This window comes from Hemiscyllium ocellatum, chromosome 5 (genome assembly GCF_020745735.1).
Source record: "Hemiscyllium ocellatum isolate sHemOce1 chromosome 5, sHemOce1.pat.X.cur, whole genome shotgun sequence".
NCBI classification, from domain to species: Eukaryota; Metazoa; Chordata; class Chondrichthyes; order Orectolobiformes; family Hemiscylliidae; genus Hemiscyllium; species Hemiscyllium ocellatum.
The window spans coordinates 31,351,202-31,375,224 of record NC_083405.1 but is presented as its reverse complement, the minus strand read 5'-3'; the positions used below and the strand labels follow the sequence as shown (position 1 = coordinate 31,375,224).

Genomic DNA, 24,023 nt, shown 5'->3' with positions numbered 1-24,023 from the left:
AAGATAAGGATGCTCAAATTGGAACGATCACTGACTTCTTGGAGTTCTGGTATTGTAACTGACGAGTAGGCAGAACGTAATTGTGCATTTATCTAGTCTGCACTGGGCCTGGGAAGTGATACTGACACAATGCAGAATGAAAGTATTTTCTCGTGGAAAAGGAGAAATACTAAATTGGAAAGGAATTTTGAATATGCAATATATTTCTTAAATATACTTCAGGGTGAATGAAACAGGCTATACATTTCCTGGCAACTAAATATTTAATAGCATATTCTTTGAAATGTCCTTCAATGTCAGGTGCAAGTTCTGTTAGGTGCATCTGTCACTTTTAAAAAGAAAATCATAAGATTTGAAGTAAGTGTTCCAATACAAAGTTAATTAGGGTTTGCAACAGCGGATTAAATGAGAAAAAGGATAGATATTGTTGTAACGGTTTGGAGGAGTATTTCTCATGTGTTTTGTGTTTTTGTCATCCACTTCAGCAATCCTATGCACCAGCTCCTCACCCTATGGCTCCTCCCAGTCCGAGCACAAACAGCAGCAACAACAGCAGCAACAACAGCAGTGGTGAGCAGCTGAGTAAGACCAATCTGTACATCAGGGGTCTGCCACCAGGCACCACCGACCAGGATCTTATCAAGCTCTGCCAACCGTAAGTTGCTCTGTTAATTGCTGTTCTTCTTTTAAGAGCGTGTTCACTAATGTAATTGTGTTCCTTCATCCCAGGAAAGGATATGGGATGCTTTCACTTTTGGTCAACCTCATAGAGGCAGTTTTGTGACACAAAGTGGAAAGGTTATTTTCCTGCCATTCTCATTTGAAGACTGCTTTGTGTATTGAATTGGACCAGAAAAGATTTTCTGAATTTACAAGGTTTCTATTATAAAGCTATAGTTTAGCATAAGTGCCAGTTTCAATCTTTCCTTTCTGTACTCTTTCCCTATCGAGAAGCCAACTGCCCACTGAGGAATAACCCAGCTGTTTGGATTTATTTTAAAGACAAATCACCAATTCATTAACTTAACCATCTAATAGATGCACAATCGCTGTCCATCAGAAGTGCTAGAATCTAGTTGTTTTTCACACAAGGCCATTTCAAAAGTCTTAAATGCAATCAAATGGAATCTCACTATTGCCTGGTGCCTGGAATCTTGCCATACGGTTTGTGAAAAGTATAAAAATCGGAGAAAGCTGATCTCGATATCAAAATAGGCCTTACTGGACTTGGCCACTGATTCTGCCACACATCTCACCATAGTCCAGGTGAGAACCCAGCTCTGCATTTCAAAACAAAATCGACCAAAATCACCTTGTCACCAGGTAAACAATTAACAATTTGAAAAATGATTGCCAGTAATGTAAATAGGGGAGGGTAGGAAGTGAGGGAGGGAATTAAAATAAATATGAATGGGGAAGGCCACAACTCTTTAATCGATCTGTTCCCGGATGTTCTGACATAGCCCTGGAGGGACTTGAACCGTGGCCTCTTCGTCCATTGATAGATACCACTGTGCCACAAGAGCCACCTCACTGCCTAGAACCCAGCTCTTCTCTCTTTTTCCCCCTATTGGGGATATTTTTACACACCACCTGACTGTAGTTTAATACCACTGCTAAATTACCCATTACATTTTTTAAACATTTTTTTCTCCACTCCCATAACGGGTGCAATGACAACAAAAGTGAAAAAGATTTAGGGAGAGAGGAAGAGCACTGAATTAAAATGGAGTTGGTAGGGGAAGAACACACCAATTTTTTTTTCCTGTCAAGAGATACTGTTACACACCTCGGAACAGTTTTTTAACCACTATCACACGAGTTATATGCCAGGCTGCACATATCCTGTTCAGAAATCATATCTTACATCATTGCTTAATTGGATGTGATTAGTTCTCAGTTTGGTTCATCATAGCAAATACTTCTGATTTAAGAGTTGCCATGTCCATGTTTGGTATTGACCATAAATGGTTTTCTATGTGAGAGGAGTTTACACCAATTTCAGGCTCAGTTATGGCAGTGGAGCAGGAACATGCCCAAGGAAAGTCCAGGTCGTTGTCATTAGAAGTGTCATATATTGCTACTGTATCCAAAGAGAAGACATACATTGGAAACCTTTCAAGGTGATAATTTCATCTGTTATATAAAACCTGCACCCTCACCTCCATCCAAGGCCCCTAAGGAGCCTTCCACATCCATCAGAGTTTTACCTGCACATCCACTAATATCATTTATTGTATACGTTGCTCCCGATGCGGTCTTCTCTACATTGAAGAAACTGGATGCCTCCTAGCAGAGCGCTTTAGGGAACATCTCTGGGATACCCGCAGCAATCAACCACACCGCCTTGTGGCCCAACATTTCAACTCCCCCTCCCACTCTGCCAAGGACATGGAGGTCCTGGGCGTCCTTCACCGCCGCTCGCTCACCACCCAATGCCTGGAGAAAGAACGCCTCATCTTCCGCCTCGGAACACTTCAACCCCAGGGCATCAATGTGGACTTCACCAGTTTCCTCATTTCCCCTTCCCCCACCTCACCCCAGCTCCAAACTTCCAGCTCAGCACTGTCCTCATGACCTGTCTTACCTGCCTATCTTCCTTTCCACCTTTCTACCGATCCACTTCAACCTCCTCCCTGACCTATCACCTTCATCCCCTCCCCCACTCACCTATTGTACTCTATGCTACTTTCTCCCCACCCCCACCCTCCCTCTCATTTATCTCTCCACCCTTCAAGCACTCTGCCTGTATTCCTGATGAAGGGCTTTTGCCCGAAACGTCGATTTTCCTGCTCTTCGGATGCTGCCTGAAACTGCTGTGCTTTTCCAGCACCACTCTATTCTAAACTCTGGTTTCCAGCATCTGCAGACATTGTTTTTACCTAGATGATTTTAATCTCTAGGTACAGCCTAAAAATCTAAGTGGTGCCTTTCCATGTTACACTGCTTAGTATTTGCCTGGATTCAGCGATCTTTGACTTTAGTCATCTGTAATGTGACCAGTTTAAATTGCATGCATTTTTGTTTAATACAGAGAATGAGTATTTAAAGAAAGTATGCCACACAGGTAATCATTGTGATTTCCATTTCAACATTCATATGTCCAGCTGCACAGTCGATGAATAATGAAGTTGCCAGTATTCTATCTGATTGAACTAATCAGGATCTACTTCATAATAATAAATAAGCTCTCTTTTTCAAATGAGTTAAAATCTTTCAGAAGTTTAAGTGTGATTTCCTAGGAGTGTTGAGTTGCCAACTCGGATTGTAATGCAGTCTGCAGTTTTCTTTGAACTCCTTTGACCTAGGGAGGAAGAAAATTAAGAATCTGTGCCTGCAGCACGAATCATTTGAGGATATTGCATGACACAGGATCTGACTTGGATGTAATGTCATTTTGGGTGAATATTCTACTGATGATCACTGCCTTGACTGATACTGGGAGAAACACAGATGATGATGTATCAAGGGGAGACTGTACCCATATATTGTATCTCAGTAGCAGTTAGCACCTTTGGGAAAAGAGAGAGAGAGGAAAACAGAGATATGCAATGTATTTAAATAAATAAATTAGACAGATATATAAGTAGTGTTTGTGTTGCTGGTGATTTTTTTTTGAGTTTGTCTATTGGAAACAGACATAAATATGAGAAAGCTTTCAGCTTTCAGTCTGCCGCATAAACAGCATGGGGATTGGTTCGCACCTCTGTATTGGCCTCCATACTGCTTGGTTAGGAAACTCAAAGTGATTTAGGATTCTGGACTAGAGACCACTGCTGGAAATTGTACATCAGGATTTTAGACACAGATGAACATTTGTCCTTTGTCCCTGTGCTTAAATAACATTCTGACTGCATGTTGTGGGACACAAGCGCATAGAAAGATTTAACAGTTCAAGAGAGAAAAACCACTGAAGAATCAATGTTGTGCACATGCCTCATAAGAAGAGTGACTTACTGCCTTATCATGACTCAAAGAATTAACTGAAAGAATTTCACATACATTACTTCAAAGTGCAGTGACTGTCCCAAAATTCCAAAAGCAAACAGATGAATTGGCAAAATTATTGCCTGAATCTCCTTCAAATAGTGGATACTGAAATCTGACACTCACTCAGAACAGGTCAATGGGTCTTGGCTCTTTAGTTGTGTCATCCAAAGCACTGCACCTCTGTTGAATGTAGCACTACTTCAGTATTCCCAGAGTGGAAATTGAATTGCACATTTCTGACTCAGAGAGGAAAATGCTGCCTATTGATTCAAACAGTCATTTTGTTTATTTTAAAGGAAAGTTTAATTTTAATTTAGTCAACCTAGTTATATTGTTCTTGGTATCCTAATACTGAAAAAAAAGTTAATTTGCTCTCCAGCTATGAATTTCAATCACAACAAGCTGGAAGTTAAACAGTGACACAATTTCTTTTGAAAAATTGGACCTTGAATCATTGTAGAAGCTTTCCTCACTGTGCTACTTAACAAGTTATATTTTGGTAACAGAATATGAATAGAAAGTAATTGTGTGTTTTATATATATATATATAAAATTGAAAGCAAAAAGCAGGTAATTTTTTTTATACAAGGCTGCTTATACACTTTTTAAAAATAGTAGAAGAGAGAAAACAGTGTGTCATGCTTTCAGATGACAAGTTTCTGTCTTTGTTCATTTAATTTCCTACTTTGCCTTTCAAGTCATATGTGAGTGTTTTAAGTTCAAAGAGACTGCAGTGAGACCTTTCAATAGAAAATTACAGTCTTCACAGTAGTTGTTTTCTTTTACAGCAACATACATTGTGTATTAATAAGCTGTTTGAGTGAATGTACAAACACTTTTAAGTGCTTTAAGATCTTTCTGTTTTGTACTGCGATCATTCAGATTACTCATAAGCTGTCACGTTTTCGAAAGATTGTTGCAGATTAAGTTGCCTTACTTTGTCCCACTGAATCAAAATAAACTTGTCAAAGCTTTTCAACTCACCTGCAATCTGCAGCGACATGGAAACCCAGCACAAGGCTGCTCCCTATCTCTGAAATAGGTTTCCAAAAAAGCAGCTAAATCTGAATTCAGACTTAGGTTCTGTGTTTTCATTTGACTCTCAATCCAAGTGCAGGGTTTAGCTTTCTTTGATTTATTTTTACATTATTGCCAGGTCCTTTCTATTGCTCTGATTGGGAAAGGGTAGGAATATTCTGTCTGTTAGAGATCACTGCTGTATGGTCTAATTCTCAGTTACAGGTCATTCCATTTTTAACACCTTGGTGTGAACATATCAAAATTATGGCTGTTGGACCTAGTTCAATGCTCTGAGCCAACATAGATATTGTATTCCTTCACTCTATCAAGCTACTCAATGCTATTCCTGACAGTCCTGCACACGCTTTCTTTTACATGTGTATGTATATCATTCTCTTAAGTTATTGTTGAATACTTTCCCAGCATTTCATGCCAACAGCAGCCTGCATGAGAAAATGTTGTGTCGCATTATCAATTAGCGACATGTATCTATGAATGGCTTGGCCTGTCCCCTCCCACAGCAATTTTTTCCTACTTATTTTGGCTGTTCAGTCACTTCTAGTTCGGAGGTTAAAGTCCCACGTTGAGGCATGAGAATGAGAGGGCAACCAATTCTAGCACATTATTCATAGGATTTGAAGAGATGTTGCCCTGCCAGCTTTCATCATGATTTTTGTAAGCCAACTCTGACATGTCAGCATGAAATGATAATGGCTGTCTTGTATTAAAGAAGGCAAGTTTTTAATGTAGTGAAGCTGTTTTAAAATGCAAGTATTTGTAACTGGTTTCCAGCAGTGCACGGCTAAGTAAAGTGCTCTTTTTAATTGCACGTTGCCAATGGGGTCAGTAATGGTTATTTCTTCAGATGTTGAAGTTTGGGAATGTAACCTGCATATTCATTTCAGGGCCAGGACTCTGAATTAGAGTGAGTGTCAGAACCAGAATATAAGTAGGTCTGATTCAGTTCCATGCTCTGGAGTTAAGTGGATTGTGTCTAAATTAGATGCAAGTTCTATAGGAATGGCTTGTAAAATCCAATATTAATTTGGAACCCTCAACACCACATTGGTTTCTTTTGTTCCCTGACAGTTCTGACCTATTTGTACAACAGCTGGTTGAGCAATAGACTTTATATTATCACCAAACCATTGCATATCTGAGATCCACATAGCAAGCCCCTCAACAGATGATATATTGCCGTATATACCACCACCTGCAAGAAGCCCTCCAAACTATGTATCATTCTGTCATGGAAACATTTTACCATTCCTTTAGTGTCACTGAGTCAAAATCCTGGAATTCCCTTCCTAACAGAACCATGGGAGAATGAAGAAGAAATTGGAGAAGAAGAATCTGTAGGAATCCACTGCTAATCCCTGTATCTACTGGATTTACTTTAAACCCTCCAAGGTTTAACCTGTAAGAAAGCTGAGCCTCACTAGAGAAGTAATTGATGAATTCTTCCTTCGCTTGGAACCACATTATGAGGCTAAGGAGTGTACTGAACACTGCACTACTGCTGGTGGTCCATTTTTCCGAGAGACTTGAAAAGAGCAGTTAATTTGTGATTCATTGTTTGAGTGTTTAAAAAAAAAAGCAGTGATGATCCCAGAGCCAGGAAAATGACCAGCTACAAACCGTGTGACTATTTAACAGTCTGAGATATTCTTATTAATTCACGGATGGAATGGCTGAAATTTCTTTGACCATCAGCATAACATTGTTGACATGAGTGCATTACTTAATTAGAAATGATTGGTTTCTGACCCACTCTAGGATGAAGATAAATTGAACTTGCATACTTTGGAGATATGTGTTACCTGATGAAACATGGCCCCATCATATCATGTATTTTAAACTTAAGCATTGCTGACCAGATCAGAATTTGTGTCAGAAGCCTCGTCGAGAAGGCCCTGAATCAGTGCAGTACATCTGGTCATCTATGTACACTCAGATCACTGGAATTCTGGGATTTTGACACAGTGGCAATGAAGAAATGGGGATATAATTCCATGTCATGATGCTGCGTTACTTGGATTGGAAACTGAAGTTACTTGGATTCAAATGATGGTCTTACCTATCTAGATAGAAGATGTTGGGTTTTGAAGGTAATGTTGAAGGAGCCTTGGTGAGTTGCCGTAGTACTTCTTATAGATAATAAACGCTGCTGCCAATGGGCAATGGCTCTGGAGGGAGTGAACATTCATGTTAATGGATGGGGTGCTGACACAGCGAGTTGCTTAGCCTGGACAGCGTTGAACTTATTGTATTACTGGAGCTGCATCTATCCGGGCAAGTCAAGAGCATTCCTTTTTCGGAATGGCAGCTGGTGTCAAGTGGGGTCCCGCAGGTTTCAATGTTGGGGCCACAGCTGTTCACTTTATGTATTAATGATCTGGATGAAGGGACAGGGTGTATTCTGGCGAAGTTCACCAATGTTATTAAGTTAGCCGGACAGGCAGGTAGTACTGAGCAGGTGGGGAGGTTGCAGAAAGATTTAGAGAGTTTAGGAGAATGGTTCAGGAAATGGCTGATGAAATTCAACGTGAGCAAGTGCGAGGTCTTGCACTTTGGAAAAAAAAATATAGGCAAAAACATTTACTCTCTTTCCCCCTCTCATCCATGAAATGACAGCATGCCCATCCTATTGCACCCAGTTATTGAGAGCATCAGTACCTTGAAATGTGTATCCAGAAACAACAGCGACCTGCCACTCCAGGCGAGGCGTTGTGCATATACTAGGGGCTCTGTCAGCTGTTCCGTCCAGATTTTACAGCAGGAATGCACAATGTTTCATGGTTTGTCTCAGTTAAGTGGTTTGCCAGCACGTTGACAAGTGATCAAAGATTATTATCATAATTGTCTAATGATTCTCCTTCAAATTTTTCTCACTGAAAAAAAACTGTCCACTTAATAAAAACCGCTTGATGGGTCATAAGTAACAACACCTATTCACCCTGTTTTTTGAACAAGGATGTAAGAAAGCCCAATGTGAAAAATCAGGATATATTTTCATGGCAGTTTAAAATAAATATTTAATGGCAATACGATGAGTGAGAACCGTCGTGTCCCTGTAGCTTCATAAAGCCTACTGGAATAGTGGGTTTGTCGTGAATTGGTCATTACTGTGAAATCTGTTGTAAAGTTTCCATCAAGTGAGTGGCAGATAGAACATCATTGTGCCAAATATTTTGAATATCCTGAAAAATTAAAAGGTATTTTTGTGAAAGGCTATCTTCAGAACACATACTCAGGCAGAAGAAAGAGGTACAATACATCTGGGAAGTTTTGTTTCTGTACTCTTTGTTCCCTGATGCCTGCCTGTCTTTATTAATCTTTGTTTCTTTGTTCTAAGTGTAACTTCTTTCTTCTTCCTTCCTTTCTTGCAACATCAATATAGAAGCTGGTTTCTACAGCAACAGTTGCAGTCAGTTTTTTTGTGAGAACAGTTTCAGAAATTCACCAAGGCTCCTTTGACAACACTGTCCAAACCCATGACCGCTACCACCTAGAAATCCAAGAGCAGTAGGTACAAGGCAACTCCTCCACCTACAAGTTCTCCTCCAAACCAATCAGCACTCTGGCTTTGAAGTATATCTCCATTCCTTCAATATCTCTGGGACAAAATCCTGGAATGCCCTCTGAATGCTGTTCATCTGTGAAGGAATGTTCCCCATGCAAAAGGGGCCACTGTGTTCCATCTGTACAAACGCCGTTTCACCTGTGACGTCATATAAGTGTTGTGTGAGAGAGGGTTCCATTGCTCTTGTATAGAGACCAAGCTATTACCAAAAGCACCAGTTGCAAAGTCAATTTACACATTGATCGTAATTACTGTGGTGTTTTCCCAGGCTCTTTCAACAATTTAAAAATTAATGCAAGAAACAATTGTAGTCTGGTTACTTCTGCTTGGAATGAATTTGCACACAACAGGCAGTTGTTTTTCATTAATTTCAGTCAGGAGGCAATGCTCAGCTTTCATGCTATTGGGCAGAGACATTGCCAGTAAACACAGTCCATTTGTGTTGATCCCTAGAGATCAGGAAGGGTTCAAGACCTGCAACGTCAATGTATTCCATCCACCGATACTGCATAATCTGCTCAGTATTTCCAATACTTTGTTTTTGTTTCAGGTATCCATTTGTTCTCTATTTGACTTATTTTCAAATTGCCCCATTCAAATGACCAAGACAGCTCAGTGACTCATTTCTGGCCAAAACGCCTGACCCAAAATTCAATTGATAAGGACAAAGTTAGCTTCCCTTTTAATACAACAAAATGGGAGGCAGTGCAGAGAAGGTTCACTCGGCTGATACCAGGTGTCATATGAGGACTGCTTGAGTAGATTGTGACTGTACTTTAGTTTAGAAGAATGGGAGGCAAGCTCATTGCAACATTCTCAGAGCTTGACAGGGTAGATGCAGAAAGGTTGTTTCCCCTTGTGGGAGAGTCTATGACCAGAGGGAATAATTTCAGAATAAAGGGTGACACATTTACAACAGAGCTGTGAAGAAATTTCTTCTGAGGGTTGGGATTATTGAAGCTGAATCAGTAAGTATGTTCGATTCTGAGACAGACAGATGTTTAGTCTGTAAAGGAGTCAGGGCTTATGGGGGGATAGGCAGGAAAGTGGAGTTGGGGATTATCAGATCAGCCATGCTCCCATGGAACGGTGGGGCAGGCTCAAGGGCTAAATACCCAACTTCCGTTCTTTGTCTTATGGTCTTCAGAGATCTCCGTTAAAAGGAAATAATATACAGCACCTTTATGAGGGGATACTGGGTCAGGTGACCAAAAGCTTTGTCAAAGAGATTATAAAAATTGTCTTAAAGGAGGTAAACAAAAAATAGAGAGATAAAGAAGTAGAGGGAGGTACTCCACAGCTTGGGACCTGAGCAACTGAAATTACAGTCACCAGTGATGGAGCAATGATAATTGGAGATTTTTGAGAAAGTTTGCAGCTAAGGTTGATGGTAAGTATGTAGGTTAGCTCGCTGAGCTGGAAGGTTTGTTTTCAGATGTTTCTGCATTATACTAGGTAGCATCATCAGTAAGAGTCTCCGGTGAAGTGCTGGTGGTAAATCCCACCTTAAATGGAGATGGAAGCTCAGTGAGCTAACTTACATACGTAACATTGGAGACGTTCACCAGGTCAAGTTTGGAGGAACACAGAAAGCTGATCGTTGTAAAGATCATTCTCGACAAGGACTGAGAATTTTCCAGAAATCTCATAATTAAATATGAATTACAGCTATATTCAAATTTGTCTTTTAAACATTTGTGTATCCTCATTCTGGGTCAGATGAGTACTTTCAATTATTGAGTTAAAAGCTATTTAAATGAAATACAGTGGTCTCCCACGTACTTGCGGGGGATACGTTCCAAGACCTACTGCAGAAGCCTGAAACCGCAGATAGGAGCGAACCCATTCATTTCTACAGGAAATCTATCTCCCCGGCAGACTCTTAGTGCCGGTTCTGGAATGTTCCATAAAATATGTTCGGGCTGCGGTAAACCGTGGGTAACTGAAACTGCAGAAAGCAATTCTACGGATACAACGGTGGCCCTATAAAAGCGTAATGAGAACCATGCTCATTACCCAACTTGTTTCTTTTAACACTCAGTTCTACCCTGTATCCCAACTACCATTATAACTAAGAATGTGCCATGAAGTGCCAATGCAGCTAATTTGAGCAAAATAAGATGAGATTGGAGTAAATGGATTGTTTCCACAATGTTAGAAAGTTAATCACATCTACACAATCAAATGAAGCAAAATGCTGTAATTAAATGCAACACCTCTGGAGAGAGATCAGTCACTACTGGTGAAAGATCATGGACCTAAAACTAATGCTCTCAGTGTGATTTATTTTTTTATATTTAGTAAATATTGAGTCTGAAATGAAGTGATTTTTAGCTATGTTGTTGCTTCCTCCTTTCCATCTCCTCTCAGACCTGAAATCCATTTTTTAGAATCTTTTGATAATTTTCTTGTTTTTGATGGAGCCAGATTTCACAGGAGAGCTAAATGCATGCATAGAAATGCCATGATTATATTAATATTAGTGTTGTGTGTAGGAGATTACAAATCTTGTTATAGCAGTTTGATGATTTGTATTTCACAAAATGCAATAGTCGATAGCCAAGTTTGGTACCTAGAGGATGGCCTCAACTGGGACCTTGTGTTCATGTCACACTATCGGCAACCCCACTCTATATACACACAGCCACACCCCTAAACTCATGCAGACCCTCTCTCATACACGGGCTCTCTCTCAAACAATCACACATTCCCACTCCCCACACTCACACCCCTCACACCCACACACGTACCGTCTCACAGACTTATACCCCTTTACACACACCTGCATCCATATGCATATAAGTTTGTGGGGTAAATTTGTACTTGCAGAATTATATTTTATTTTGCTCAAAAACTGCACAAACCAATATAAGATTTTGTAAATCACTCTTTTAGAAACCGAATCAGTCTTAACACTGGGACACAGACAGACAGATTTTAACCTTACACCTTTAGTGCATTATCTGAGCTGACATGGCATCTATTGTTAAAGTTCATTTGAGAATGTAACTTTAAAAAAAGTTCTGGGATTTACATATGAAAGAACTGAAACCAACATGGTCATTCTAAAAGATGAGAGACTTAACAAACAATTCAGGTCTTTTTCAATGTACCATTTCAGTTGCATCACTCTGAAAACTTTTGCTATAAATTCTGTGTCCTATGATCTTATGCTCCACAACCACCTGATAAAGGAGCAGTGCTCCAAAAGCTAGTGCTTCCAAATAAACCTGTTGGACTCTAACTTGGTGTTGTGTGATTTTTAACTTATTTCACAAAAGGAATCAATCTGGAAGTAAAAATTTGATTTCAGTCAAAGTGACCAGGAAGCTGTTGGATTTTCCAAACATCCTTCAGGGAATTTCCTCATTTGGTCTGACCTGCCTGTGATTCCAGTTCCACTTCAATGCATATGGTTTCTAACTATCTTCTAAAATAATCTAGCAGGTCATTTATTTGTACGAATGGAAATGAACAGGTGACCAGTAACACCCACATCTCAAAAATAAAACAAAAGTGAATAGTCTATCGGTCCTTTTAAAATGTGTCATGTCTTGTTTAAGTGAGTTATCAGAATAAAATGTTATCCAGTGTGACTTTATTCATTGAATTTTTACGTCTTTTTTGTCATTTTTGATACCATTGAATTTTGTTTTCAATGTGGATTAAGTAGTCGTGTGGTTTCTTTAAATAGGGGAGGAATACATTTGATCAATATCCTCTACCGTTTAATTATTTAACTTAAGTCTTCAAGTGAAGTAAAGTGCACATTTATAGTTACTTAAGTAGCTTCTAAGGATATGGTTTCTGTAAATTATTTCCATAGAAGCATTGTTAAAAACAGGCATTTTTAATCTGATCATTTAGGGAAATCTGATCATTCATGCAGTTTTGACAGATTCAGGATATAGGTCAAGAGTAGGCAAATGGTACTAGTTTGGGATTGTGTTCGACATGGACTGGTTGGACTGAAGGGTCTGTTTCCGTGCTGTGTCACTCAATGTGAGTGAGAACAACACAACAGGAATGGATGAATTTGAGTTACTGACTGTAAATCTTATACAGAAGTGTGTGCTGCCTGATCCGAACAATGCTAATTTGTAGCGCACACACCTATTTATATGTATGCAGTTGATTTTATTATTTTAATTCATTGTTTTAAATTATTTTAGATGCAGTAAGGTATCAGCATTTCAAAAGAGATAGGAGTGAAAACATTGGCTGCACAATGCCACTTTACAGACCATGTTGAGTCTCTGGGCACAGGGAGTACCTGGGATATTACCCTGTGCACCTTGCACAATCTTATTCATTCATATCATTCATGGGAGATGTAGGTAGTAGTCTGTGATGTTGCCTGACCCTGGGGAATTGATGTACTTTGCATCATGTGAATGACTGTCTTCAAGTAAATTTGTGATGGTATTATGAAATGTAACAGAGAATCATGAATGATCATCAGTTTTTATTTCATGTTTGAAATTAGGAGAATATATTCAAATTGTGTCTTCACTTCGCAAGAGGATATGGAGCTTTTTCCAAAATGACTGACTGTTGGAAATTAGCTATACTTGAAGATCATCTAAGATTATCTTCATCACAAACAGAATCTTTCAACCGACCCTATTATTCCTTTTTGAAAAGCGAAAGGCTTAGCTGATTCAAATCCATTGGTAGACCATTACATTTGATCACATGACTTCGCCAGCTATGACGTGCTCTTCCATTATAAAAGATGAGCACTTATTTTTACTCCTAATTTCAAACCAGCAGACATGTTGGCAGTACAGTCACCTTCAGGTTCTCAATGTTGTGAAATATTGAGGGAATGTTGCACTGATAGAGACTACAACATTTGGATGTGATGTCAAAATCAAGCCCCCCCCCCCGGTCTTCTCAGGTGGACATATTAAAAAAACAGAGATGTCCTGACAAAGATTGATTCTTCAGTCAGCATCACAAAAGCACATTATCTGGTCATGATAGCATTGATTATTTTTGGGAGGGAGATTTGTGGAATGCAGATGGGCTGCCTTATTTCACGTGTTACAACAACAGTTACACTTCAAATGCACATGAATGACTGTGAAATGTTTTGAGACATCTGAATATCACAAACGGCCACGATATAAATGCAAATTTTTGTTTTATTTACAAGTTACAAAAAGAAAGATGCCATGAGTGGACAGATTGAGGAGGAGCGATGATTGAGAATGAGGGATTCTGGGTAATCCAAGATGGAGGATGGGAAAATTTCTGGCTGTAACATCTGTTCCTTTTTTGAGGTGTTTTAAGTGTTGGAGGTGATTTCCTCGAATTCCAGGAGCAACAATTACTGTTTTGGAACCTTGGAGAAAAACAAAGTCAAAATAACAGCAGTTTTAAAAGGGAGAAAAACAGACAAAGGAAGCACATGGTGAGGTCAGTGCAGGAGAGAGAGAGAGAGAAACAAACCCACATGCTAACTGACAGAGTTAGCAGTTACTGCCTTTGCTGTTGAATTCATGTATCGCTAAACATCGGAGTGTGTCTGGGAAAATTAAAAACACTGACATTCACAACTGACCTTGGAGGAACCTGTTGGGAAAGGTCACAGCACAGAAGCAGGCTAGTGGATTTTAATTACAACCTTAAAATAAGTCTGCAGTAGTGAGTAGAGTGGGTTCTTTCTTGATTATATGTTTTATTGAGCTATGTCTCGATTAAACTTGAAATATAAGCCATAAGTATTAATTTAACCTGGAGCAGAATAAGACAGTGCTATTTTCTGAGTCTGTAGACTGAAAGAAGCAAAAATGACCCTTTCTAGAGTGATATGCTCTTCTTGTCGGATGTGGGAGCTTATGGAGAGTTTACGGGTTACTAAGGATTATATCTGCGATAAATGCCATTTTTTGTGAATCCTAACAGATCGAATGGATCAGTTGGAGAGGCAGTTAGAGGCAGTGAGGAATTTACAAGAGGAAGGGGGGGGAAAGTCTCAGACACAGCCATATAAATGGGTTAACTCCAGGAAAGGTAAAAGAAGTAGGCAGGTAGTGCAGGAATCTTCTGTGGCTATCCCCATTTCAAACAAGTATGCTGTTTTGGAAAATGTAGGGGGTGAAGGACACTCAGGAGTGCGTAGCACGAACAGCCAAGTTTCTGGTATTGAGAGTGGCTGTAATATAATGAGAGGTATGCTGGGTTCCAAGAGATCGATTGTGTTAAGAGACACTCTAGTCCAAGGTACAGACAGATGTTTCTGTGGCCAGCAGCGAAAAATCAGAATGGTGTGTTGCTTCCCTGGTGCCATGATCAAGGATGTCTCAGAGAGGGTGCAGAATGTTCTCAAGGGGGAGAGGGACCAGCAGGAGGTCACACATTGAAACCAATGACAGAGGAAGGAAAAAGAATGAGATTCTGAAGGGAGAATACAGAGAGTTAGGCAGGAATTTAAAAAGGAGATCCTTGAGAGTAGTAATATCTGGATTACTCCCGGCGTAATGAGTTCGTGTGGGCAGGAATAGGAGGATAAAGCAGATGAATGCATGGCTGAGGAGCTGGATTATGAGAGAAAGATTCACATTTTTGGATCATTGGAAGCTGTTTTGGGGTAGAAGTGACCTGTACAAGAAGGAACGATTGCACCTAAATTGGAAGGAAACTAATATACTGGCAGGGAGATTTTGCTAGAGCAGTTTGGGAGGATTTAAACTAGTAAGGTTGGGGGTGGAGGTGTGGTGGGACCCAGGGAGATAGCGAGGAAAGAGATCAATCTGAGACTGGTACAGTTGAGAACAAAGGCGAGTCAAACAGTCAGGGCAGGCAGAGACATAGCAGAGAACAAGGTAGGAATGGTAAATTAAACTGCATTTATTTCAATGCAAGGGGCTCAGCAGGGAAGGCAGATGAACTCAGGGCATGGGCCTGTGTTATCATAGCAATTACAGAAATATGGCTCAGGGATGGACAGGACTGGCAGCTTAAAATTCCAGGATACAAATGCTACAGGAAGGATAGAAAGGGAGGCAGGAGAGAAGGGGGAGTGGCATTTTTGATAAGGGAGAGCCTTACAGCTATACTGAAGAGCATATTCCTGGAAATACATCCAGGTAAGTTATTTGGGTGGAACTGAGAAATAAGAAAGGGATGGTCACCTTACTGGAAATTGAGAAACAAATTTTAAGGAGATTTGTTAGAATAATAAGGTGGTTATGGTTGGGGATTTTTAACTTTCCAAACATAGACTGGGACTGCCATAGTGTTAAAGGTTTAGATGGAGAGGAACTTATTAAGTGTGTTCAAGAAACTTTTCTGATTCAGTATGTGGATGTACCTGCTAGAGAAGGTGCAAAACTTGATCTACTCTTGGGAAATAAGGCAGGGCAGGTGACTGAGGTGTCAGTGGAGGAGTATTTTGGGGCCATTGACTATAGTTCAATTAGTTTTAAAATAGTGATGGAAAAGGATAAACCAGATCTAAAAGTTGGAGGAAGGCCACATTTGACGGTATTAGAACTTTCAAATGCTGATTGGGGGCAGATGTTCGCAGGTAAAGGGATGGCTGGAAAATGGGAAGCCTTCAGAAATGAGATCATGAGAATCCAGAGAAAGTATATTCCTGTTAGGGTAAAAGGAATGGCTGGTAGGTACTGGGAATGCTGGATGACTAAAGAAATTGAGGGTTTGATTATGAAAAAGAAGGAAGCATATGTCAGAAATAGACAGGATGGATTGAGTGAATTCTTAGAAGAGTATAAAGGCAGTAGGAATATACTTAAGAGACAAATCAGGAGGGCAAAAAGGGGACATGAGATAGCTTAGGCAAATAGAATTAAGGAGAATCCATAGAGTTTTTACAAATACATTAAGGAAAAAAGGGTAACTAGGGAGAGAATAGGGCCCCTCAAAGATCAGCAAGGCAACATTTGTGTGGAACACAGGAGATGGGGCAGATGCTAATTGAGTATTTTGCATCACCTTTTTACTGTGGACGAGGACATGGAAGGTGTAGAATGTAGGGAAATAGTTGGTGACATCTTGAAAAATGTCCATTTTACAGGGGAGGAAGTGCTGGATGTCTTGAAACGCATAAAAGTGGATAAATCCCCAGAACCTGATCAGGTGTATCCTGGAACTCTGTGAGAAGCTGGGAAATGATTGTTGGGCCTCTTACTGAGATATTTTTATCATCAATAGTCACAGGTGAGGTGCTGGAAGACTGGAGGTTGGCTAACGTGGTGCCACTGTTTAAGAAGGGTGGTAAGGACAAGCCAGGGAACTATAGACCGGTGAGCCTGAAGGACAGGGTGTACATGTATTTGGAAAGGCAAGGACTGATTAGGGATGGTCAACATGGCTTTATGCATGGAAATCATGTCTCACAAACTTGATTGAGTTTTTTGGAGAAGTAATAAAGAGGATTGATGAGGGCAGAGTGGTAGATGTGATCTATGTGGATTTCAGTAAGGCGTTTGACAAGGTTCCCCATGGGAGACTGGTGAGCAAGGTTAGATCTCACGGAATAAAGGGAGAACTAGACATTTGGATACAGAACTGGCTCGAAGGTAGAAGACGGAGGTGGTGGTAGAGGGTTGTTTCTCAGACTGGAGGCCTGTGACCAGTGGAGTGCCACAAGGATCAGTGCTGGGTCTACTACTTTTCATCACTTCTGCTCACATTCAATTCATTTATATAAGAGGTACAGTTAGTAAGTTTAGAGATGACACTAAAATTGGAGGAATAGTGGACAGCGAAGAAGGTTACCTTAGATTACAACAGGATCTTGATCAGATGGGCCAATGGGCTGAGAAGTGGCAAATGGGGTTTAATCTAGATAAATGTGAGGTGCTGTATTTTGGGAAGGCAAATCTTAGCAGGACTTATACACTTAATGGTAAGGTCCTAGGGAGTGTTGCTGATCAAATATACCTTGGAGTGCATGTTCATAGCTCCTTGAAAGTGGAGTCGCAGGTAGATAAGATAATGAAGAAGGTATTTGGTGTGCTTTCTTTTATTGGTCAGAGTATTAAGTACAGGAGTTGGGAGGACATGTTACGGCTGTACAGGATATTAGTTAGGCCACTGTTGGCATATTGTGTGCAATTTTGATTTCCTTCCTATCGGAAAGATGTTGTGAAACCTGAAAGGGTTCAGAAAAGATTTACAAGGATGTTGCCAGGGTTGGAGTATTTGAGCTATGAGGAGAGGTTGAATAGGCTGGGGCTGTTTTCTCTTGAGCATCGGAGGCTGTGTGGTGACCTTATAGAGATTTATAAAATCATGAGGGGCATGGATAGGATAAATAGACAAGGTCTTTTCCCTGGACGGGGGACTCCAGAACTAGAGGGCATAGGTTTAGGGTGAGAGAGGAAAAATATAAAAGAAACCTAAGGGGCAACCTTTTCAGTCAGAGGGTGGTACAGGTATGGAATGAGCTGCTAGAGTAAGTGGTGGAGGCTGGTACAATTGCAACACGGTGGCACAGTGGTTAGCACTGCTGCCTCACAGCGCCAGAGACCCGGGTTCAGTTCCCATCTCAGGCGACTCTATGTGTGGAGTTTGCACATTCTCCCCGTACCTGCGTGGGTTTCCTCCCACAATCCAAAAATGTGCAGGGTAGGTGAATTGGCCAGGCTAAATTGCCCACAGTGTTAGGTGAAGTGGGGAATGGGTCTGGGTGGGTTGCGCTTTGGTGGGTTGGTGTGGACTTGTGCCAAAGGGCCTGTTTCCACACTGTAAGTAATCTAATCTAATTGAATTTAAAAGGCGCCTGGATGGGTATATGAATAGGAAGGGTTTGGAGGGATATGGGCCAGGTGCTGGCTGGTGGGACTAGATTGGGTTGGAATATCTAGTCGGCATGGACGAGTTGGACAGTAGGGTCTGTTTCCGTGCTGTACATCTCTATGATTCTGTGACTGTATGAGAGAGGAGGGTAACTGAGCAACAGGAATAGGGTAGAGGATTTGAAAGTTAGAAGTGAATTACACAAGACAAGAAGTAGAGCATAATGGACCACATAGCTCTTTAATACTGCTCTGCCATTCCTCAGGATTATGGCTGCTCTTCTACCTCAGCTACACTTTCATGCTTTCTTCTGATTCCTGGAGATAAATCAAAAATCTATAATTCTCTCACTCAACAGTAGAGAATCTTCAATCGTCTGAACTAGTCAATCTAAAACCTTTTTACAGCCCTCTTAGTAAAGAAATCTTTCCTTTTCCAAGTCCTAAATGATCAATCCTTTATTCCCAGTATCTTTCCCCATCCGTCTCCCACCAAGGCTGTTGCTTCCCCAACGAAGGGAGACCACTCCCTATCAAGCCCCAATAGAATCTTGTACACTCCAATGCGATCATCTCTCATTCTCCTAAATGTAGGCTCATTGAACGCAATAGTTGATCAAAAGGTGTATTCCTTCTTACTCCAGGAACCATTTGGTTGGGTTTTTATTCATCAGTGTCCAATATTCTTGCTGAAGTATGAAGGCCAATGCCTGGATTTTCATGGAGAAGGCTAGAAGGTCAAATGGGAGAAGACTGTCATTCATGAAACCCATTCAAAAAACATAACTACCTTAAAGTAGTCAAAGTAAATTCGAACAAATGTCTATTTAACCAATAATGATGAAGACAACTAAAGCATGAATAACCTCTTAAAACTGTCTATCAAAATATTTACACAGTCCCTGAACTAAATCAATCATGAAATGTTAGTTTCCCTATTGATTCTACAGCACCTACTGAGGTAAGTGGTTCTGGAACGTTTGAATCTCTGCCAAGTATTCACAGTGGCCACAGGTATAATAACACCGTGAAGGAAAACCAAGTTACGAAATCTATTTAAATTGTAATAATTTTTTTTCTTTCTGTAAGCAACATCCTTGTCAAGCAGTGCACTACAGTAATAAGTGTCTTTTACTTTAAATGAAAGTTGTAGACTTGTTTTTAAATTTTGAATGATTTGGGATTCAAATCATTTCAAATTATGCTGCTTAAAAAGGCTTGAAATCTCCCCTTCATAAAGATTTACACCTCTCCCATACAGTTGGAGAAATTGAGGAATGGAAGTTTAGTGCGTTTTTACTCAGCAGCTGAATCAAATGTCATTGAGCTTAGGTTCTCACCTGTGGAATCTGCCAGAAATAGAATTGAAACTTCTACACCTAGGTCTTGTATGCCATTTTAAAGATCTCTAGGGTCTCGCTGAGTTGGTAGAAACTGGGCCAGAATTGTTCAAAGTATTCCTGGCTTGGTCCAGCCATGCCACATTTGTATGACACACGTATGACAAAGTTTTGTAATCCCATGTATAACAGTCCTTTGGCACGAAAGCCAGCATGCCATTTCCTTCCTCCTTGTGGCACCTGTGTGCCAACTTTCTATCTTTATTTTAGTAAGTCCCAAGTATCTGTGAACATCAACATTTAAAAGTTTCACATGCCTTCAAAACATTCTGTGCTAGTGAATAATCTCGCATTTCTCTACTTTGTGCTGAACCTGCCACCTCTCGCCTCTGTGTCCTCCCCACGGCTCACATTGCAGAGGGGAAGCCAATGATGGGACTAACTTTGGTTCCACAAGTGACTAGTGTTAACTCATTAACAATGTACTAATAACTAATAATAATAATCAGGATTCTATAATAATCAATAAGCAGTAACACACTGATAGTTCATTATTATTAGTTACTACTAATAGGATATAGGATCATTATCTCTATTACTATGTAATTAATAGTAACCTATAGCACACTGCTGTTTAGTCTGAAATCATGGCTAGAATCCCCAGTACTGCACATGGAGTGATTATGCGCTTCAGTCAGCAGCGTTTAACTGGCCGGATCTCTCTCCAGACAGATTGACCTATACCAAAGGAGAATACTACACAAAGTGAAGTGGGCTCAGTGTATACGGAGCATTGTGCTACATTCAAATCAGCACCATCATTTCTAAACCACTCCCTAGACTCAGATGGAAATAAACCAAGTATGCAGAGAATTGCAGGATTACAACACTGGAGACCATTTGGCGTCCTTTCTTACCTTTCTTTCCTGTAACTGCATTTCACCATCCTTTTGAAATGAAAATATGTATCCCATTCCCTTTGAAATAACATTCAGGTCAAACCCAGAACTGTCACCTGTTGTGAAATATCCTGAGGGCTAATACTCTGAGTTCAAAAAGCCTTCCTCCTCACTTTTCTTGTTTCTTCAGTGACAATCTCAGCTTTTGAAGCTTTCTACATCGCATGACTCTGGAGGCAGACAAAGCACATACTTTTAACAAAGATTCTGCTTTTATGTTTTACGCGAGTGAATACTCTCTCGTTTACCCACTTTATACTCCATGTGTCACCTTTTTTTCTGACTCTCTAAACATGTCATGCTACCTTTTCCATCTTTTCCTGAAACTGCTTGCCAGCCTGTCACCAGAGGCTGTCGCTTCACATCAATCATGGTGCTCTTCCATCTTACCATTGCTATAGGTATATTAGAAGGAAGGTTGATTACTGAAATCTGTTTGGCCACGTTAGTAGCACATCTTCTGTGATGATTAAGTTCTGGAATGGGATTTGAACCCAAGGCTTCTGAAACAAAGGCAAAGTTCCTAACCACTGAGCCACAAGACCTCAGTAAGAACCCTTCTCCTTCCCACTGATAACCTTCCATTCCCAAACCTTCATACACTTCAACCATAAGATAAAAATTAGGGTCCAGGCTATCTCCTTAATATATGTGAAGGGAGTTTGGTCTGGTCCATAACACTGTCTTGTGTTTTGTGCCCTTATTAATGAAGCTGCCAACACTGTTTGCTTTATTAACTGCTCTCCACCTATTCTGCCACCTTCAATAATCTGGGCACATGTACTCCCAAGTTCCTCTGCTGCAGCACCCCCTTTAAAAATTTTATACCCTGTTTAATGTTGTCAAAAATCACATGTATTTGTCACAGTTGACTGTTTATTCTACAGTCCTGCTGCTGAAATTATGTATTGAATGCCACATGAGATCTGACCGATTATAAACTCAGAGCCACTGAAGAGCGATGAGAATTGTTGGCCTGACAAACCAATCTGTAAAAATATTTTCAAAATGTGAGAAATACATTGAAATTGTTAGAACGATCAATATTGTGAATACGAGTTAACATTTGAAAACCGATACTGCACATTCGGAACTCCATTCTGATTTATTTTGATGTACATGTTAAGATGTCATCGTGTTTTCCTGATATCTAAATTCCATCCGTTAGACATTTGCTGTCTTTCATTTATTTTGTTTCCAAAAGCTGTCAGTCATTTCATTTATTACTGGATTGTAGGAGGATGTTATAATCTAGTCCTAGCACACTTTAATGAAAGGTGTCAGAATATTGCCATTGCTAATTAGAATTATTGAACAAGAATTTTAATTCTTTCAAAACCCACCACATGCAGGGGGAGCATGCAGACTCATGGAATCATGGGATGCTACAGAACATTGGCTTGTTGAACCCATGGCAACTCTCTGCCCGAGCAATTTTTCTTCCCCCTCTTCCTGACGCTTTCTTTGTAGCTCTGATTTATTTTTGGCTGCCAGGTATTTATCCAGTTCCATTTTGCAAGCCACAATGGAGCACTTTCAACGAGTGCCTTCCAGCTTATAATCACTGACTGTGTAAAAAATATTTCACCCTCATTTTCCCTTTGGTGCGTTTGTGTATTACCTTAACTCTGTGTCCTCTCATGATTTTGAACATCTCTATTAAATCTCTTCTGAATTCTCTCTTCTCTAAGGAGAGCAGCCCCTGCATCTCTGATCAGATTTCAGGTATTCTGAAAACTTTCAAGATTAAATACAAGTGACTACTTTGAGGATTGTCAATCTGTTATGATGAAGATCCTGCGCAATAGTATTTACCATCGTCATAGTGAAAGACCACATAATCTTTTTTGATTATGGAATGATTGCACATTAGCATTTATCCATAATATTCTTGTTGCTCAAATTTAAATTTAAATCAAAGCACTTGCAGATACACGCATGTCTGTGGCTAGTCATTGTACAGTAGTCATTGACAAAGCAAATAGAATGCTGAGCTATACTGCTTATTCAATACAAAGGCTCAAGGCTGGAGTTTGCTCCATGATGCTGTTGGCAAAATGTGTTGACCAGAATTACCCGAGCCTCCCTGCTCCAACCTTAAATGTTTCCAGTTGTACTCCTCAGTATTGTTGCTGGCTACCCCTTCACCACCCTCTGCATTTCAGTGGTTCACAAATAGTGAAGCTCCAGCCTTCTGGCCATTTCTATCTCATCCGTTCCATTTAATTCAAGACAGCACTTTCCTCTGTCTGAGTTTGATACTCCACATGCGTTTGTGTTTAAAACTGGGTCTTGGCTGAGACGCTGGATGAAACTTTTCGCTGGGTGTGCTGCTGGAGAATGGTTTGTGACATTTTATCTCTGAAGGCCCATCAAACAGCCTTTTTTTTTCCTTTCTCACACTGTAAGTAGTCGTCAGAAGTCTTCAAGGAAAATGTGGAAAGAAAGCAAAAAAAAGTCTCCTTAATCTGTTTACAATTCTGCCTCAAGATTGCCTGCAGCAATATCCAGGTGAGTAACATATAATTGCTGGAGGCTGCAGGACGATCCTAGAATGTTGGCAACTGTATCCAGGGTTGAAAGAATTTGCCGTTTTGACTTTGGATCTCTCACTGTTTTGTTCCGTCAGCAGCACAGGTAACTGGCTCCATTTCACTGATGGTCTTCCTCTTAGTGCTGGAAATCTCACTGGGAGTTTACCATTCATAACCCCTGACTCATCACATTCGAACACTGCCATGAAGAGGAGATTACAAATCTTGACCATCCAGTCAAGCTCTACATAATGTTCCTGACCGGCTGAACTTCCAGTACCATATTCAGCTACACCCACTGATGCATAAGCACTGCAGAAAAGGACTAGGAAACTTACCTTTCCCTAATGCTTCTCTTCTATATGTAACCAGCCAAAGCTAAAGCATCACTTGTAAATGTTCTTCTTGTTCCTGAAACATTAACTTTTAAGTCCAATAAAGAAAGAATCTTGGCCCCTTCCTGTTTCTCATCTGCATACTGCTCCCTCAGCAATATTATGTGAAAACTCTAAACTGACAGGGACCATTTCCATCTCACCCAACCTTTTCTCTGTCTTTGATTTGTCACACATCTGGAATTGGCTGGGCAGAAATGTTCTCCAACTCAGAGACTATAGCCTTTGTTTATGCTCTCCAGCTGCTGACTTCATCTCTTTTCCTGGAAAATGTCTGGGAGTGAATGGGGGTTTTCACAATGCAGATGTAATATTTGGTCCAGAGATAAGCTTCCAACCACAGATCTGATTCATCATCAAGACTGCCGACATGAATCTCTGCAACAATTGCTCAATTCCACCCCAGCTTTAGCTCATCTGCTTCAGAGGTCT

At 40.3% G+C, this 24,023-nt stretch overlaps 1 protein-coding gene across 7 annotated transcripts in view; it reads left to right on the top strand.

Moving 5' to 3' along the window:
* Positions 1-24,023, top strand: part of rbms3 (RNA binding motif, single stranded interacting protein) — a 1,363,226-nt gene that overhangs the window by 868,540 nt on the left and 470,663 nt on the right. For all 7 annotated transcript variants that reach the window (XM_060824630.1, XM_060824631.1, XM_060824632.1 and 4 more), the window contains one exon: positions 486-655. In XM_060824630.1, coding sequence (XP_060680613.1) covers positions 486-655 — 170 coding nt within the window. The remainder of the gene's footprint in view (positions 1-485; positions 656-24,023) is intronic.